Raw genomic sequence first — 18,491 nt, 5'->3', positions numbered from 1 at the left:
TAATTTGTATTAATTTAATGATTATATGCTGGCCCATTGCCTACAAAATCAGTTGTCCTCGGATAGGAGATAATCATTTCAACTTGATTAAAAAAACAAAACGTAATAATTAAATTGAAAAATATCTTTACCACATGAAAGAGTACATAGTAAATATTGTTCAAACCTCACTGTTTGTAGTTTTTAATACATATTACAATTATTTTGTGGTTGCTCAAAATGTGTCCCACATATTCGTCACCACCGTCAGATATTTATAAAAAGCAATAAAATCAGGCAACTACAAGGTCAACTTAATTCCTGGGGACCCCATTTTCAAACCTTCAACTGGGGCACGTTCAAGTTCAAAACGGTGCGCAACGTTTTGCTACGGTTTCCGGGTTGAACGTCATGTTTTCTGGAAACGGCGTGCACCGGTGTGCAACGGGGTTTGAGATACGTTTTCTCTTGTTTGGTGGGTGTGTCAGAACTGCAGTCCAATCAGCAGCAACATGTATATAAAGCACGCGGTATTAAAGTGAACTCGCACAATGGGTTCAAGGAAAGTAATTTACAAATGTGTTCGATGCAGCTCCACTGTCTATGTGCAGCTCGGTATACACAACAACTGAGGATATTAGAAGACATGTTTGTCATAAGTTTTATTGTAAAAATATAGGATATCAACATAGTGATGTAGTTGTTTATATTTTTAGCTTCATTGCGTGTATGACATTTGGTATAGAAATAAACAATGGTAATTAAGTGCTTTTCCTAAAAACGAGAAAGAAAATACAGGGTATTAAAACAGTATGAACTACAAATAAAGTCAGTATGTGAGGCTAAATAGATGTGTTTTAGTCTGAATTAGGTAAGATGTGTGCTTCAGTTTCAGCAATCCCTTCACTCGATTGGGATGTTCTCTTTTGTTCTGGGTGGCAAGTGCAGTAACTGTAACATCGGGCATATTTTGTAGTATTAAACACATATTTATACCGATTTCATCAGGCTCCGAAAATTCTTCACAAAGAACACAAAGAATGGCCTTCTCAGCTGCCATAGTTGCAACTCTTGTGTCATCAGAACAGTGTGTTCAACGTATCACCGTTTCTGTTTAAAAAACGTTGTGCAACGTTTTGTCGGGGCTGAACGCAACCATGTTCTGCATGCTTCAAGATCACTCAAGCTCCTGTAAGTTTGCTAATTTCTCTTAGACTTGTTCATATTTTTGGACACTGCTACTGTCACAACCATAACATGTCAACACCGTCTCTTTTGTATAAAAAAACATTAGATTAGATTATGACATAAATGTATACTTTTTAAGAAGAGGTCTGAAGTAGATAGCAACAGAGGGAAAAAAAGATGGCTAATGTGAACAACTCATGCATATCATGTGAAAGAGTATATTTTGTCACCACCGTCATACGTCACCACCATCAGGTTTTCTGTCTGACGGTGGTGACGTACAGTCTGACGGTGGTGACAAAAACCTCCAAATGGTCCTCAACGAAGGCTAGAATATAATTGTTGATCACAATAAATACCAATATGGCCTGTAATGTTTCATTAACCTGTTTTATATTTGTATTTATGTAATTCTCCCTATATTTCTTCCATACAGGCCTACACCGCATGCTACTATTAAGCAATATAGCACGAGTGAGAGTGAGGATGTTCGTGGATATCCATGAACATCCTCACGAACAAGAGTTTCTCTAAAACGCCTTGGGAGATTGCTTATGGTAGAGAAATGAACATTAAATTCACGGGAAACAGCTCTGCTGGACATTCCTGCAGTCAGCATGCCAATTGCAGGCTCCCTCAAAACTTGCGACATCTGTTGGAATGTGCTGTGTGATGAAACTGCATTTTAGAATGGCCTTTTATTGTGGCCAGCCTAAGGCACACCTGTGCAATAATAATGCTGTCTAATCAGCATCATGATATGCCACACCTGTGAGGTAGATGGATTATCTCGGCAAAGGAGAAGTGCTCACTAACACAGATTTAGACAGATTTGTGAACAATATTTGAGAGAAATAGGCTTTTTGTGTACATAGAAAAAGTCTGAGATCTTTGAGTTCAGCTCATGAAAAATGGGGGCAAAAACAAAAGTGTTGCGTTTATAATTTTGTTCAGTGTAATTAGACCGGACCTAACTGCGGTATAACCATTGGTAACCTTCCCTCTCTCTCAATTCACTATTATGCCATGTTCATTTGGCTTACGTCATTTGGGATGCACATAGTGCACCTACTACCTACCTATATAGCACATACAATATCCCTTGTAGGCTATGCATCTCCCATGACTAAAGCCAAATGAAAATGGCATGACAACATTTAACCAAATCTAACATTCACTGTAATCCCCCCCCAATTTCATAGTCATTACTTTAGGTCAACTTTGACTTTAAGTATTTTAGGAAGTTATTGCTAGGTAGCAGCTATCTGTGGAGGAGAAGAAACAGGGAATATTAAAAGAAGCGGAGAGAGATAATACACAGTGAGGCAGAGTTAAAGCAGAACTCGGCAACTCTAGTAATTTCTTCGCTGATCTTCACTTTTGTTGTCGCGTGTTTTCTCAAAGAGCTCCCCCTACAGCTGTGGGCCGTATATTTCACAACACAGTCGTAAAAAAAACTCACTTGAGGCACCCTCCTCCCCCTTTCTACCACTGCTCATGTGCATATGTTATTATCGTAGCCGGCCGAGGTGGGTAATGCATCATACACAGTATCATATGGCATGTGTTTATGTCGAATTGCTGTAAAGCAGTTCGTGTTTCTCGCTTCTCGTTCTCGCTTCTCACAAGACTTCCAATTTCTATCTTGCCGGGACAGTAGTCCCCAAGTTGGTTTTCCGCATGGGAACGCTGGGGGGAGCGGGGAAAGTCACCAATATCACCAGAACAGGTTGTTTAACCATCCAAATTATTTCTAGACAGTTTTATTAAGTTAAAAAAGTTGCCAAGTTCTCCTTTAAAGGCGGAATACCTCAGAACGGAAAGGCAAAGATGGAAGAAGAGGGTGGAGGAAGGGAAGCTAAAAAAATAGCAATGACTTGAATGAAAGGGAAAAGAGAAGTCAGAGAAAGGCTTGGAAACATAGACAAAAAGTATCAAGAGAACGTAAGAGAAAGGGCTCAGATCACCTAGAAACTCCCCCAAACAGTCCGGTGGATCAGGCCATACACGATCCAGCTCGGAGTAGGCAGGCTAAATGTTTATCACAGTGCTCAGGATTGTTATTTTTTGGACCAAATAGTTAAATAAAGTTGTTAAGCAAGAAGCCATTGACTTGAGTTGTATAAATTTTGGAATTGTATGTTGTAATGAGGCCACTGTCACCACCGTCAGATTAGTGTCACCACCCTCAGTTCTAAAGTCACCACCGTCAGAGGGAGTTTTATTTGTTTTAAATGAATATGCTTACAATATGTTTCTTCAGTGCTGTTGAGTTATTAAAGTAATGGTATCTTTTAATACAAAAAATATGTTTGTTAAATAAAAAAACATCACTTTTTCTATTTAGGCTTAAAGTAAACGTTGTATGATGTTAGATCTTTTAAAGGAGTACACGTGAAACAGTATAAAACATGAAAAAAAGTGAATATTTCACACTTAACAGCAAATATGTGTACTAAGAATGCCAGATAATGATTTAAAAACTCTAAATACATATTAGACCAAATAAATAAAAAATGATTTGCTTTTTATTGTGTCTGACGGTGTTGACAAAAACAAAGTAATAACTGGAAAAACGCCTATTTTATGAAAAAAATACAAAATGAGGAGGTTGCACCGATATATTGCTGAACAGCCAAGACCTTGGTCAATAATAATATATCTTCAGATTTTGTAATTTTACTAACTTTTTATTTTCAAAATTAAAACCTGTTTTAGCCAAATTCCCAAGAATCAGTGTTATATTAAGCCTTAAATTTGTGCATAATTATGGGTGTCCACTTTTGAGTGACAGGTGGATTCCCGCTGCTGTGGTCATTAGTCATAATTTCCCTGCTACTTGAAAACAAAGAATGGCTACAGACAGTCTTTCGAATCGGCTTTGGCCGCGACTCTGGAGGACTTGGAGTTAAGCTTTTCTTTGAGAAAAGAACAAAGAACGGCACTGAAGTCATTCTTAAAAAAGGAAGATGTGTTCGTAGTTTTGCCGACCAGATGCGGCAAAAGTTTAATTTATCAACTAGCTCCTGGTGGGTAAACACTCTGGTTGGTTGTAGCGCTATCCTATTGTGTGCAGAGGGAATTTGAAAGACAACCGTTTATCCCGGCCCTCGGATTGAGTCCTGCCAATGGTGTGTTCCCAGACCCAACATCTCCATGTGTGTCTGGCTTGCCAGGCTACAGTTCAGCTACAGTGAACCAGAAAGAAAACCTGCAGCAAGTGACCTCATTCTTCTGGTCTAAGAGTATTTTCACACCTTGTGTGTTTCAGCTCTTCAAGAGCTCTCGCCTCGGCAGAAATAATTCATACGTCAACACTAAATGATCTCAGTTCCTCCTAAAAGGACCCAAAAACAAACCATATTCTGACCACAGTAGTTTAATGTGTTGACCGCTCGCAGTCTCTCAAACAAACTAGTGTGAAAAAGCCCTTAAACCACATTAAACATGTATCAGTATATTTGCTATTTAAATAAATATAGCTCAAGCATAGTTTTCAATCAAGACATTTGTCAAAATAAAATGTATTAGCGTTGCTAAAATATGAATAAATAAATATATATAAAAGGACAACAAAAGTCTGAGATACTATGTTCATATGTCGACGTCATGAACTTGATCTGGAAACCTGTGGTTATTCTGACACACGTGTGAACTGACTTCACACAACAACTAAATATGAAGTTCAGGCGAACTGGTTAAAAAAAACTGAAACGTGTCTCAGAAAAGAGAAGTTAGCTCTGAGAAAAGCTCTACTTTGTTTGATAAACTGTTTGTTTAAAAAATGAAATTTAATTGGCCAAATTCATTTTGCAGTTATTTCTCTATAAGAGAGTCAGAGAGAAAGAGAAGTGATAGAGAAGATGAGTGTGTGTTCGGTCTCTGTTCTCAAACTCTCTGAGTCTCTGATGGAGAGATTATTTAAAGATACAGCATCATTCAACACTAACTCACATCAACACAAATACATCTGATTTCCCATACACAAAGAAATATATTTGAAATATATTTTCAGAATATATATTGAAATATATTTTTGGAATATATGCAAATATTCGAAATTGGCCCAATAAATATATTTTAGTTAAATATTTACTATTTTTTTGAAAATATATTTTAGTTAAATAGCCTATGTGAATATATTTATATGTCAATATATTTACTAACAACATATATGTTCATATATGTTTTAACTTTTGCAAATTGTTTCATTTGATATATATTTTGAAATTTAAAAAGTTAACATTTTCACAAACAAACACTTCACTGTTGGAGTGTCACTGTTATACTTGCATCATAAATATTGTGCATATTTTCAATATTTAAATGACTTCAGGAAAGATGTCAATAAAACAACAATAAATCTAATAATTGCACTTAGTGTTAGGTACGTGCCACCTAATATGGCCTAATAGTCCTAGGAAAGCAACTATCTGTTATTTTACATTGCAGTCATTTAAATGTAAGTACAGTATTTATTATAGCTGTGTGTCATAATACAGTAGTGAAATATGGTAGCCTACTGTTGTGTATAGGGGAAAAGGTAGAGGAATTACTATGATCAAAATACATTTTCGACCCTTCTTTAGCAAGCTAAACATTTTATGACCATATATTTTGTCATATATTTTACATTACATGTTATAAATGTAAATATATTTCACACCCTAACATCATATATTTTTGTTATATTTCAGAATATATTTCAAAATGATAAATATAAGTGAACAACAATGCAAATATATTTCAGTGTATTTGGAATATATGCCACATATATTTTTGACACTTTAAAATATATTTCAATATATATTTTTTTCTGTATGGGTTATCTCAACTACGTGAAATAGGAAGAAAGATGTTACAACATCAAAGCAAAAATACAAACACACATTGCCTCCATCTTTCACACGCATCATCACACAGATAAATGCATCATAAACCTCTTTATCTGATCAACACATAACATCATCACATTGAATCTGATCAATAAATAATACAATAAGCAGTGAGACTGTGGATTCATAGACTCTCCTACACAACAATCATTATTATATCCCATCTTCGGCTGAATACAATGCATTAGGAACAGAAAACAGAAGATAGTAAAGAATATGATCAAATACTCACAGATGAGAGGCAGTGCACTGGAGCCCATACTGTCACATTAATAGACTGTGTTAACAGCGCTGAGTGTTAAAACACACACTTCCTGTGTTTGAAAGAAGAGACGAGGGAGGAGGAGACAAAACTCTACACAGAAATACACAGGTAAAGAAAAGAGAGATCCAGTCTAAGATATTTAGCTACTAATTTATTCCAGTTGTCACAGCTCTGTTCATCTACTTAAAATCATATTTTCCAGATCAGTTCTGATGGAGATTGTTCTCACTGTTATTGTGTTCGTTCACAGTCACACATAGAAGACAGACAGTGATTAAAGTGAAATCACCACGCGACATCTAATGTGTGTCTAATGTAACTCTACAACATATCAGTGAATGAAATATACAGCCTTTTATATCATAAAGTGTCGTTCCATAAAAACTAAAATGCTGCTGGTCAAAGGTGTTTTCTGTTCCTCAGCGCTTCGGCTCTCAGTATAACAGGCCTCGACTCGATGGAGCTGAAGAGATGGTTGGAGAAACAGAATCACAAAAGGCCAGAGCTTCTTTAAATTAGGGTTAGGGTTAGTAGTAGTGAGTTAATAAAGTTAATAGGCCCTTTTGGAAAATGAGTCCTGACCTTTAAAAAGTTTCCTTAATGTGTGTTAACAGACCCTGAATCTGGAGAACATTAGGACCCTGAAACACACAAGCTGTCGACCAGCGATCTGCAGTCAACATCACAATCCCTGTTGCTGATAAAGTGGATGCATTTGAAATAGCTTGTTTGTTTAATAAAGCTAGTTTTACATGAGGATTGAATAAACAAGTAATCTAATGTCATTCAATCCTGGCAGAATCTGCATATTTTCCATCCTTTTTTATTTTATTAAAAACATTATTTCTGTAATATGAGATAAAAATCTTCGTCATGAAAGTGTTTTCATTCTTTTTCACATAATTTGCAGCAATTTGTCAACATTTAAAGCCCAGTGTGATTGTTTCTAAGAAAGTAAACAAAGATACTCATTATAAAATATTTCACTTATCTTTTACTACATTCATTTCAAATGATCAGAGACTCAATATGAACTCAAATGTACAAATGAACTGATAATTGTCCACAACAAGATGGCATGATGTTTATCTCAGGCAGCAAACTACCTTTTTGGACCTCACACTGCTCCTTTACTTATTTTTTTATTTTTTTAATAATAATAATAATAATAAATAAAAATAAAAATAAAAAAGATATATAATATCAGCTGACATGTCTGTTCGGTGAAATGAGTGTGTGTGAGCAAGTTAATGTGTGTGAGCGTGTGTGCATGTTTGAGTGTATGTGAGTTAGTGAGTGTGTCTGTGCGTGTGTGAGTGAGTTACTGTATGTATGTGTGTGTGCAACCGCCAGGAACACCCTAGCAAACATCGAAAATTGCCGCCAACCGCCTAACAGCATAGCAACCACCCAGAACACCATAGCAACCGCCTAACAGCATAGCAACCACCCAGAATACCCTAGAAACCACCCAGAACACCCTAGCAACCACCCAGAACACCCTAGCAACCACCTAATTTAAACTACTTTGTGATTGGCTGGACACATTTTATGATGAATATATTATCATGGACCCCCAAGCTCCCAAAAAAATGGGGTGAATTTTTTTCCCTCGCAAAATAACAATTCATGCCATTAGAGGGTTAAAACCATGTTTATGTATTCTCTAAAAGGATATAGTGGGAAAGGGCAGTTAAGAAGTGACATCTCTCATCACTTCTAGACAACCCTTTCTCACTGCCCTCCTTTTAGAGAAGAATTAACATGGTTTTGGATTTCTAAAAAAGGGAAGTCAATGAAAATTGACCTTGTGATGATAATTTGAGGTTTATGAAACTAAAGATGCAGATTGTGCATAAAAGTTTCCACTACTCTGGTTAAAACCACAGAGCAGAAACAGAGCAGAAGTCAAACCACGACTATGAGCTCAACTCTTAGGCCTTGTATATGTATGTGTGTGTGTGTGTGTGTGTGTGTGTGTATGTATGTGTGTGTATGTATGTATATATAAAATAGGTTGGCTGTTGAAAGCACAATCATCTTTAGGTAAATTGCCGGTTAAGTTTGAAACCCTCCACAGGGTGTCCGGAAAGAGACTTGGTCAGTAGATATTTGGGAATAACCCGTTTATTTGTCACCACATATCTCAGATATTAGCAGGGTTTTTTTTTTTTTTACAAAAAAAATAAAATAAAAATAAAAATAAATCCTCACCTCTTTTACAGTGCATCATCATGCATTTGTGGATATGTGCAATTAACATTAAAAATAACAACACATGAAACAATAATTTTCTCACTTAACACATGCAGCTTTCCTGGTACAAGATACACAACAAAACAATTTCCAGCAACAGTCAATATAGACATTTTACATCCTTAAAGCCTTTCCTTATGGAGCCAAATAATACACACCTCAGGGTACAAACTTTAGACTTGCTGCTTTCTTGAATTAGCCGCTAGCTTGAAGGTCTCTGAAATATGTCCCTGAGCTTCTGAGATGAGAGAAATCAGGCAAGAGCAAACTGTTGATCAGCCATACAGGATCCTGCGCTCACAGCCTCCAACCAGAGCCCGTCTACGGAGAGCCTTGGCACTTCCTATTAGCCCCATTGTATCGATCTTGGTTGCAGTTCCATTAGAATTCCACTGGAGGTGATCGCGGGCGAGTGCAGAATGAATGGGAGTCTATGGGGCTAGACGGCTAAATGTGTCTCTTTCACCCGATTGCCGTTGAGAAATCTCAGATTTTATTGTAGGTTTTGCAAGTTCAACATGGGTTATAGGTCGAAAGTTGAATGAACAGGAACTTATGTCCTTTCGATTTCTTACAGGTTGAGTTGTTGTTGCCCATAACATGCTAGCATTCTGCTAATGAACGCTGATTGGTCAGTGAAGGACTGATTACGACCAGAGATACCGCTTGATGGCATCGTGGCATCCGAAGCGGGACCAGAAACAAACAAAACAAAAACTCTTCTAGCACGTGTATTTACCTGTGTCAGCTGTGTTGTCGATGCCTCGAGAGAAAAGAAAGTGCAGAGCGCGAACTCACCAGAGTGAGTGAAGGATTGCCGTGAAGCAGTATCTCTGGTCGTATGATGTGTGTGACGTCATTGACATTTTAAAAGACTTTTTAAAGCAAATAAGTGACTCTAAAAAATCTAACACCCAGCAATGTGTAATTTCTTTGCATCTCCTTTCGAATACAACATTCAAATTACTAGACAAAAAATTATATCCTGAGAAAAGTGGATTTTGAGGGGTATTTCGCCATAGACCTCCATTCATTCTGCACTCGCCTGCGAGCGCCCCCGCATGGACAGAGACGTGTTACTGCAGCCAGTCCAGAAACCGGAAGTAAGCAGAGAGTGCCAATTCTCTTCCTATTAGACATTCTCTGCTCCAACCCAGTCACATGAATGACCTGACTGTGAATGCATTACCTCTAGCGGCCTCCAGTGGCCACTTACACAGACTAATTTAAAATAGACACATGATGAATACAGACATGAGATTAATAATTAAAGAAAAACAAACTTGCTGTGTCATACATTAGAGTAAACCGTAAACAGTTTTTCTGTCAGTGAATCTGTCTGGGCTTCATGCGCATTATGTTGTTTACAACTTTAAAATGTACCTCAAGAACGAATACTTTTGCAATTAAATTACACCAAAACACAGATGAAATATACATTATCAATATATATATGATATTAAATTTAATCAGAAGGTTTATAACTAATGACCTTTTTAACAAAGCCTCTTAAACTAAAGACTTTAACAGTCATATTCGCTCTACAAGCAGCTGCTAAAGTGATTACATCTTCAGTGAGCCGAAAGAAGCCTCTGCAACATGTGAAAATGTAAGTGATGTGTTTTGCTGTGAATCTAATTTCAGTTTTCTCCCACCCATCGCCTCTGAAAAGTTAGACCCACTATATAAGAACGGCTGCTTTTGGAAACAACCCACAACATACTGTGACTTCTGCTATAAAGTTACTGCTAAACCACCTGAGAGAAACTGAACTCATTTAGACTGTGAACAATGATGACATTTATTTAAAGGCCTGCCAACGTTGGTTGATATCACTTTTATGGTCATTAAACCTAAAAAAAAAATGCATATAGAAAAAACTATAATAAGTGTTCAACAGATTATGATTAGCCTATATATTGAGATAAATATGCAAGATTAGGTACAAAATCTAATCCTACACAAATTCAATGTAATCAGTATAGAAAACTAATACACAACAGCTACAAGAGTTAAAACCGTTCTGCCTTGGTGGAAACAGTGAAAAAAAAGGTGTCATTCTGAACTGAGTTATAAGCAGGGTTCGAAATGACTTAGGACTCTTGGGGGGTCCTCTAAAATTAAATTATTAAATTATTAAAAATTCTGTAGACTACCTTGCTACACTATATACTGTAGGCAAAATTACATGGACCAATGTTGAAGGTGGGATAATGGTCTTGGGATGTTTTTCATGGTTTGGGCTAGGCCCAGTATTGTAGTGGTGTCTGGAGAAGTGGTTATAATCTAACAGGTAAACCTCTAACTCTGGAGCAACAAAGTTACAAGTTATTTTTTTCTCTTTTTCTCTCCATGATGCAGGATTCTAAATTAAGAAAAATAATATATATATAAACTAACAATTGTGAGATATAAAGTCCAATTCTAAGGGGAAAAAAAGTGAAGTTTTTTTTTTTTACTTCAGAATAGTTTATATCTCGCAATTCTGACTTTATAACACGCAATTGCGACTTTATATCTCATAATTCTGACTTTATAACACGCAATTTTGACTTAACACACAACGGCGACTTTATATCACGCAATTCTGACTTTATAACCTGCAATTGCGACTTTATATCACGTAATTCTGAGATAAAAAGTCAGAATTGTGAGATTAAAAAGTCGCAATTACCTTTTTTATTTTTCACTCTGTGGCGGAAACAAGCTTCCATAGTCTGCTGTTAGCTGGCAGATCATTTGGCTTCATACACATACAGCTAGCAACGTTGACAAACGTACTCTTCTAATCATTACACTGGGTATAGCATAGACTGTAAAAAATATGGACAAAGCGTCTGTGACGTCACCCATAGACTTTCTGAAGAACGGTTTTGAAGCCGTTTATGGGGGTATGGGCGGCGCCATCTTGGAAAATCTTGGGAAATCCTAACCCTGCCCACCTTCTGGCCAATCCATATATGGGTAAAGGACGCAGCGCGCGTCACTCAGCTCGCTCTGCTACTCCGGTTTGTATATTTTAGACAACGAAATGTTATAAAACACCATACTAACTCTTCTCGTTTTCATTTAAAGAAATCTTAAACATTATAGCCACACAAATGTGGTTCAGGCAACGCGTATTGATTATATTCAATTGATTATATTCACTTATATTCGTTCCAAAACGATTGGCCAGGGAACAAATTATAGATTCACGTGACCAAAAATCGCCCGTTAGATATACACAAGACGAATTATATCTCATATTTAACCACTACAGAGACGCCAGAGTCCGCGGCAAACGTCAGAACGACTAGCCGAGGAAAGGCTGTTCCAGGCGGGGTACATGAGCGCCGAGCGCCCGGTCATCGCTGGATCTCACAACCTGGATAAAATTTTCATAAATCTTTATAAATAAACCACAGATTTGAGCTTTAAACAACTACATTCTCGCCTGAAAAACTCTTAAAACTACATTTCATGATTCAAAAACAGTAGTATTATATTTCAACTGTGTTAAAAAATGGCGCGTCTTAGGTTGTCATTCTCCTTGGCGCAGCCTATGCTCGTTATCAGCTGTCAATCAAGCTGTCAATCAAAGTTAACCACGCCCTTATTTGTCATACATTTTATATCTAAATACGATCTAAACTAACGAGTTAGAAAAAAATTCACAGCCCTCACAGTTGTCAGGCACTCGGAACCTATCGAAAAATACAATAAAAGTCCATGGGACCAACCTGTAAAAACATGAATTTATGCTGTGAAAACGGACATTTTAACATGAGTGTCTATGGACATTTGCTCCCTTTTGGGACCTCCCTCTAGCGGATTTTCGATGTATTGCAGTTTTTCGCACTTCCGGGTAGGCTTCATTTTTCAGATTAGAATGTTGCCGCTTGGTATCTAGTTAATGCAACTTTTGATATAGGAACTCGAACTCCTGATATTTGACTATAAGCAATTATGGAGATATAAACATAATTGAAGCACTTACAGGATTTTCATTTAAGGATTTCACTCTTTGTGAGGTATCGTATTGCCGCGTTCAGCTACAGTGCGTGTCTCCGGGAGCACCACAACAACAATCTGTGACGCTGTATAGGAACTCACTCGGCTAATAGCTGCCCTGATTGCTGCCTCACGCTAGGAAATAAATGAATCACTGTTATAAATATAAAACGTCACTTAAGACCTATAATTTTCACAATCATTTTTTAATGTTAAAATATATTTGTCGGGGACCCCCCAAAATCCAAAAATAAATTCTTATGGGGGGTCCCTAATGACTTATGGAGGGTCCGGGACCCCCCCAGACCCCCCTCATTTCGAACCCTAGTTATAAACCTTTTGCACAGACAGATAAAGGCATCCTAGTCCAGACTAAAGGGACCGGCGCCTCCGGCTCCTTAAACTCAACAAGAAACAGAGCGAGACCAAGACAAAACCCGCCAAGAAAGTGTCTCCTAAAGCCAAGAAACCCGCTGCCGCTAAGAAGACCAAAACTGCAGCAGCAAAGAAACCCGCCGCTCATAAATCTCAGAAGAAGGTGAAGAAAACCGCTGCTAAAAAGGCAACAAAGAGCCTTAAGAAGACAAAGAAATCAGCAACTCCTAAGAAAGCAGCCAAGAGCCCAAAAAAGTCAAAGGCAGCCAAACCCAAAATGGCGAAACCTAAAGCAGCAAAACCTAAAAAGACAGCAGCCAAAAATAAATAAACTCTTGTTTTATATATATATATAAAAAAGCTATTTTAAAAGCCACCCACTAGTTAATAGTAAAGAGTGTTATTTCATTGGTCAAAAGTGACATTGGCTTTCCTTTATGTTACAAGTGAAAGCAAATGAACAGGCCTATTTTGGGAATGCTATGTTTTTGATCAAGTCTTAAGTATTTATGCATAAATACATAAATGTATATTATACATAAATACATATTATACATACACTACTGTTCAAAAGTTTGGGGTCAGTAAGATTTTTTATGTTTTTAAAAGAAGTATATTCTGCTCACCAAGGCTGCATTTATTTGATAAAAAAATAATAATAATAATTTAAAAAAAAAAAACGGTAATGTTGTGAAATATTATGACAATTTAAAATGACTGTTTTCTATTTTTAAACTGTAATTTATTCCTGTGATCAAAGCTGAATTTTGAAATTTCTATTCATCATAGCATCATGAAATAAAAATGTAAATAACTGTTTTCAACACTGATAATAATCATAAATGTTTATTGAGCATCAAATCATCATATTAGAATGATTTCTGAAGGATCATGTGACACTGAAGACTGGAGTAATGATGCTGTAAATTCAGCTTTGATGACAGGAATAAATTACACTTTACTGTATATTCACAAAGAAAACATGTTTTAAATTGTAATAATATTTCACAATATTACTGTTTTTGTTTGTATTTTTAATCAAATAAATGCAGCCTTGGTGAGCAGAAGAGACTTCTTTTAAAAACATTAAAAATCTTACTGACCCCAAACTTTTGAACGGTAGTGTATGTTTACATATTTATACAATTAAACTAAAGCTATTATGCTTAATGACCGAAGTGTTTAACTTGTAATCACACATTTTTATCATCATCATCAAAATAAAGTCACCAATTAAAAGGAAGACTAGCGGCATTAAATGAAACTACAGCGTGACGTGTTTGAGTGTCAGTAGCAGAAAGGGGGGTTTGGTGTTCAGAGGGAAGATCACTGATTGGCTGGGAATGTTTTCAAATTTCAGCCAATAGGAGACTAGCACGCTTTCTTTTATAAGTCACTTCACAACTGGCAAGTGGTAACCGCATTGTATTTGTTCCCCTCTCGTTAATCGTAAACAAACTTAAACCGCAATGAGTGGAAGAGGTAAAACCGGGGGAAAGGCTCGCGCTAAGGCCAAGAGTCGCTCTTCCAGGGCGGGACTGCAGTTCCCCGTCGGCCGTGTTCACAGGCTTCTCCGCAAAGGCAACTATGCCCCGCGCGTCGGTGCCGGAGCTCCGGTGTATTTGGCCGCTGTGCTCGAGTATCTGACCGCTGAGATCCTGGAGTTGGCTGGAAACGCCGCTCGAGACAACAAGAAGACCCGCATCATCCCTCGACACCTGCAGCTGGCGGTGCGCAATGACGAGGAGCTGAACAAGCTTCTGGGTGGCGTGACCATCGCTCAGGGTGGTGTGTTGCCCAACATTCAGGCCGTGCTGCTGCCCAAGAAGACCGAGAAGCCCGCGAAGGCCAAGTAGACTGACGGAAGCTTCTCTTCAGACCAAAGGCTCTTTTAAGAGCCACACAATTTCTCCAAGAAAGAGTGTTTGCATTAATCCAATCATTATTAAAGTTAAATATCCAGCATAAAAATAAAATTAGCTTTTTGTACTCTATGGTGTTAATGTAAAACAATACATATAGTTTTCTGAGCCTTTTCTATATAAGTAACACGCTGCATTAGATTTATGTACTATGAATAAACCTCTTTGGCATCGTTAAAAATATTACATGTTATATCGTACTGTACAACATTATGAAACAATTACGGGTTCTAGTGCACAAATATAAGACTGGTTTAATCTGTTTTCTGGCTTCGTGTGTTCAAATAGAAAAATAATAGAAGACTGAGCGGAAAATCAGGAGGCGCACTGTCAGTAGTATAAAAGAAAATTAACAATGGTTAAGTGTTTTTGTGTGTGTGTGTGTGTTATTGTAATGATGACTTGATAGGACTGTATAGCTAATTGGGGATAAGTAACCACTGTGGTGCATCGATAAGAATGCAATTGGATGCTTTGAATCTCTTCAGTGGGTTTATTGATAGTCAGCAGAGGATTATCTGTCGTCATGAATGTACAGTATGTGGTTCTACAATAAACAAAAGAAAAGAAAATATCAGCATACAATTAAACAACAGTGCTGACATGATTCAATTAGAAAAGCTAATAAATTGCAATTATTATACCTTTCCCTTTAAGTAGCTCTAGCTGCTTATACATATCAAATAACCAAATAAAATACCAGGTAACACACATTATCTTCTTATTGAATTAAAGAGCAGCCTTCATACTGCTAGTTCTCAATACTATCAACCCAAAAACATAGTTCTCTACTACTCAACCATATTTACACTCAAATAATAACTATACCGTGTCAAGTGAGCACACACATAAGCACAATATTAATATAAAACTAATAATACTAGGCATTAGCAAGATGCTAGCGAACTTTATGCTAACATACTACATAATATCTCAGTTTAACAACCTAAGGCACCGAAAATACACATACGTAAACATTCACACCAGGGTACTCACATGTCTCTGAACGCACACATGAACAAATAGCGACATGGACGACAACTATTCCCTCAGAAAAATATCTACAATGCGTTTCCCGGCCAATCTCACAACTAACTCAAAACGAAACTAAAAAACTGAGGGCGCGAAAACTGCGTTCTCTCGGTGACCCCGAAACAAAGCCGCTGATTGGCTGATCCCCGTTACAGCAAGTCCTTCTTCACAGTTATGCTACGACATTTAGTTATGTTTATGTGATTATTATTATCATTATTATTAAAGTGAATGCATATTATTTATTTTTATTTCATATATTATGCAGTTATCAATATTCCTTAAATCCTATTAATTTCCACTGGTAGGCTATCCAGCATCAAAAGACTGACCTCGACTTGGAAATGCGTAACTGGTGATGTTTAATAGAACCGCCCCTGAAGGTGGTTTCAACTAGGTCCGCTAGCTGACTATAAACTCCTCTTCCCCAGTAGTTTTTCTATCATCTGCTGTTGTGGGTTGAAGATTATTTGCAGTCATGTCTGGAAGAGGAAAAGGCGGGAAAGGACTCGGGAAAGGAGGCGCTAAGCGTCACCGAAAGGTTCTTCGCGATAATATCCAGGGAATCACTAAACCCGCTATTCGTCGTCTTGCTCGACGTGGCGGCGTCAAGCGTATTTCTGGCCTGATCTATGAAGAGACTCGCGGTGTGTTGAAGGTGTTTCTGGAGAACGTCATTCGTGATGCTGTGACTTACACTGAACACGCCAAGAGAAAGACCGTCACCGCCATGGATGTTGTGTACGCGCTGAAGCGACAGGGACGCACTCTGTACGGGTTCGGGGGTTAAGAGATCCACGAAGAAGACAAACCCAACGGCTCTTTTAAGAGCCACACACATTTACACACAAAGAACAAGTTTGAGGTGGTGAAAACAAATTTGTGTTATTTTACCGATATTGTGAATTATTTAGTGTTTCCATTTAATAAGTGTTGCATCATTTTCAGTGGTCACTGTACAATTATATTCTAATATAATTATATTCTAATATAATTAACGTATATGTTGCTTTCATATATACTATTGCACAACCATAGAGCTTTAAATGAGGGAATCTCCTCATCCACCACCAGTGTCTGTGAAGCACTTGATGATACAACGGCTCCAAAACACACACACACAAGACACAGACACCAGCTATATGAGGAGATTATGGAGAGGAGAGCGAGAAATGGAGTCTATTGATGAGGGCCAGTGGATGGAATTTGGCACCGTGCCTCCAGAGCTAAACTCCTACTCTACGAGAAGTGCCAAGGTTTTTTTTTTTTTTTTTTTTTTTTTTTAAATGACCAGAGAGTCAGGATCTCGGGTTAACGTCTCATCCGATTCCTAAGGATAATGTATGAAATAAACGGGGGTATGTGATCTTGTGTTTATATAGTATGAATTGTGTATTTAATTAATGTTTTTTTATTTGACTAAACAACTGAAATGATCAATAATGTACTTTAAATATTTGATACTGCATTGCATTCCGAAAAATGCGGAAAATGAAACAAAGAACAAACAATAGAATCAATGGGGATGGTAGAAGGACATGAGGCGATGGTCCAGGAAGGAGAGCTACGCGATCTACGTGTACAAAGTCCTGAAGCAGGTTCATCCCGACACCGGGATCTCCTCCAAGGCGATGGGAATCATGAACTCTTTCGTCAACGACATCTTCGAGCGCATCGCCGGTGAAGCGTCTCGTCTCGCTCACTACAACAAGCGCTCCACCATCACATCGAGAGAGATCCAGACCGCCGTGCGTCTGCTGCTGCCCGGAGAGCTGGCCAAACACGCCGTGTCTGAGGGCACAAAGGCTGTGACCAAATACACCAGCTCCAAGTAGAGGAGTCAGCTCAACACACAACACAAAGGCTCTTTTAAGAGCCACACATATTATCTTTAAAGAGCAGTTGTATTGCAGATTTAATAACCTACTTATAGAGGGAGCTGATGTAAAACAATAAGATATAAGACATTTATGGCCGGTTTCACAGACAAGGCTTAAGCTCCCAGACTAAAATGCATGTCGTTAAATAAAATCAACTTATTTCAAGAGTTTAATTGTATATGTTTGCTGTAAGATAAAAGTACACGTAAACAAATAAATCCACAAATCTTTTTAAATCTGTTGCTTTTTTTTATAGACTAAGATGAGAAATGTCTGTTCTAACGGCATATTGGCTTTTGTCTTCAACAAATGTTGTGAATGCAAAAGCATTATTTTCATTAACATTTATATTTGAATTCTTTTTTTCTTTTCTTTTTGGACAATCCAGCTTCTTGTCTCTGATGTATACAGTTGTAACTATATTTCATCTTCCCTCATAAAATACAGATTGAATCAGTTTCAGGTGTTTTTTACTCTAGTATATCAGAGGTCTGTGCGCTGCACTATTGATTTTTCACTAATTGTTCACAAATGTCAACCTACAAATGTAATTTAAATGAAGAGAATAGTGGGTGAATATTAACACCCATATGAGAGTCAAACAATATGTTCAAGCTCTCTGTCTGTTTTTATTTATTTATAAATCTTTAATGTCAAATCCATTTCATGAAGAGGACATCATGTTGAGTAACACAGGTAAACATAT

The 18,491-nt window shown here is 37.4% G+C and overlaps 4 protein-coding genes across 4 annotated transcripts in view; 3 read left to right on the top strand and 1 right to left on the bottom strand.

Moving 5' to 3' along the window:
• The window catches only part of LOC311080148 (Fc receptor-like protein 2), a 118,951-nt gene extending 103,007 nt beyond the window's left edge, over positions 1 to 15,944 (bottom strand). Inside the window, exons 1-2 of the mRNA XM_084109925.1 lie at positions 15,870 to 15,944; positions 6,295 to 6,376 (exon numbers count right to left, since the gene is read on the bottom strand). Coding sequence (XP_083966051.1) covers positions 6,295 to 6,322 — 28 coding nt within the window. The 5' untranslated portion in view covers positions 6,323 to 6,376; positions 15,870 to 15,944. The remainder of the gene's footprint in view (positions 1 to 6,294; positions 6,377 to 15,869) is intronic.
• On the top strand, positions 14,343 to 14,999 carry LOC311080183 (histone H2A-like). Its single transcript, XM_084109977.1, has one exon. The coding sequence runs from the start codon at positions 14,421 to 14,423 to the stop codon at positions 14,805 to 14,807; it is 387 nt and encodes a 128-aa protein (XP_083966103.1). The 5' UTR covers positions 14,343 to 14,420; the 3' UTR covers positions 14,808 to 14,999.
• Positions 15,945 to 16,365: 421 nt separating the features above from the next.
• Positions 16,366 to 17,788, top strand: LOC311080200 (histone H4). The gene has a single exon (XM_084109993.1). It carries the CDS (start codon positions 16,384 to 16,386, stop codon positions 16,693 to 16,695), a length of 312 nt encoding a protein of 103 aa, XP_083966119.1. The 5' UTR covers positions 16,366 to 16,383; the 3' UTR covers positions 16,696 to 17,788.
• On the top strand, positions 17,444 to 17,788 carry LOC311080215 (histone H2B 5-like; the record flags this gene model as incomplete). The annotated part of the gene is made up of 1 exon (XM_084110011.1): positions 17,444 to 17,788. One exon carries the CDS (start codon positions 17,444 to 17,446, stop codon positions 17,738 to 17,740), a length of 297 nt encoding a protein of 98 aa, XP_083966137.1. The 3' UTR covers positions 17,741 to 17,788.
• Positions 17,789 to 18,491: the final 703 nt, after the last annotated feature.

Source organism: Abramis brama, assembly GCF_963993115.1.
Source record: "Abramis brama genome assembly, chromosome: 3".
NCBI classification, from domain to species: Eukaryota; Metazoa; Chordata; class Actinopteri; order Cypriniformes; family Leuciscidae; genus Abramis; species Abramis brama.
The sequence above is the reverse complement of the archived record's forward strand: the minus strand, read 5'-3'. Positions and strand labels throughout refer to the sequence as shown.

Bases quoted from the DNA above. Each gene is read 5' to 3' on its own strand.
- LOC311080200 (XM_084109993.1), top strand. From the start codon at position 16,384: ATGTCTGGAAGAGGAAAAGGCGGGAAAGGACTCGGGAAAGGAGGCGCT.
- LOC311080183 (XM_084109977.1), top strand. From the start codon at position 14,421: ATGAGTGGAAGAGGTAAAACCGGGGGAAAGGCTCGCGCTAAGGCCAAG.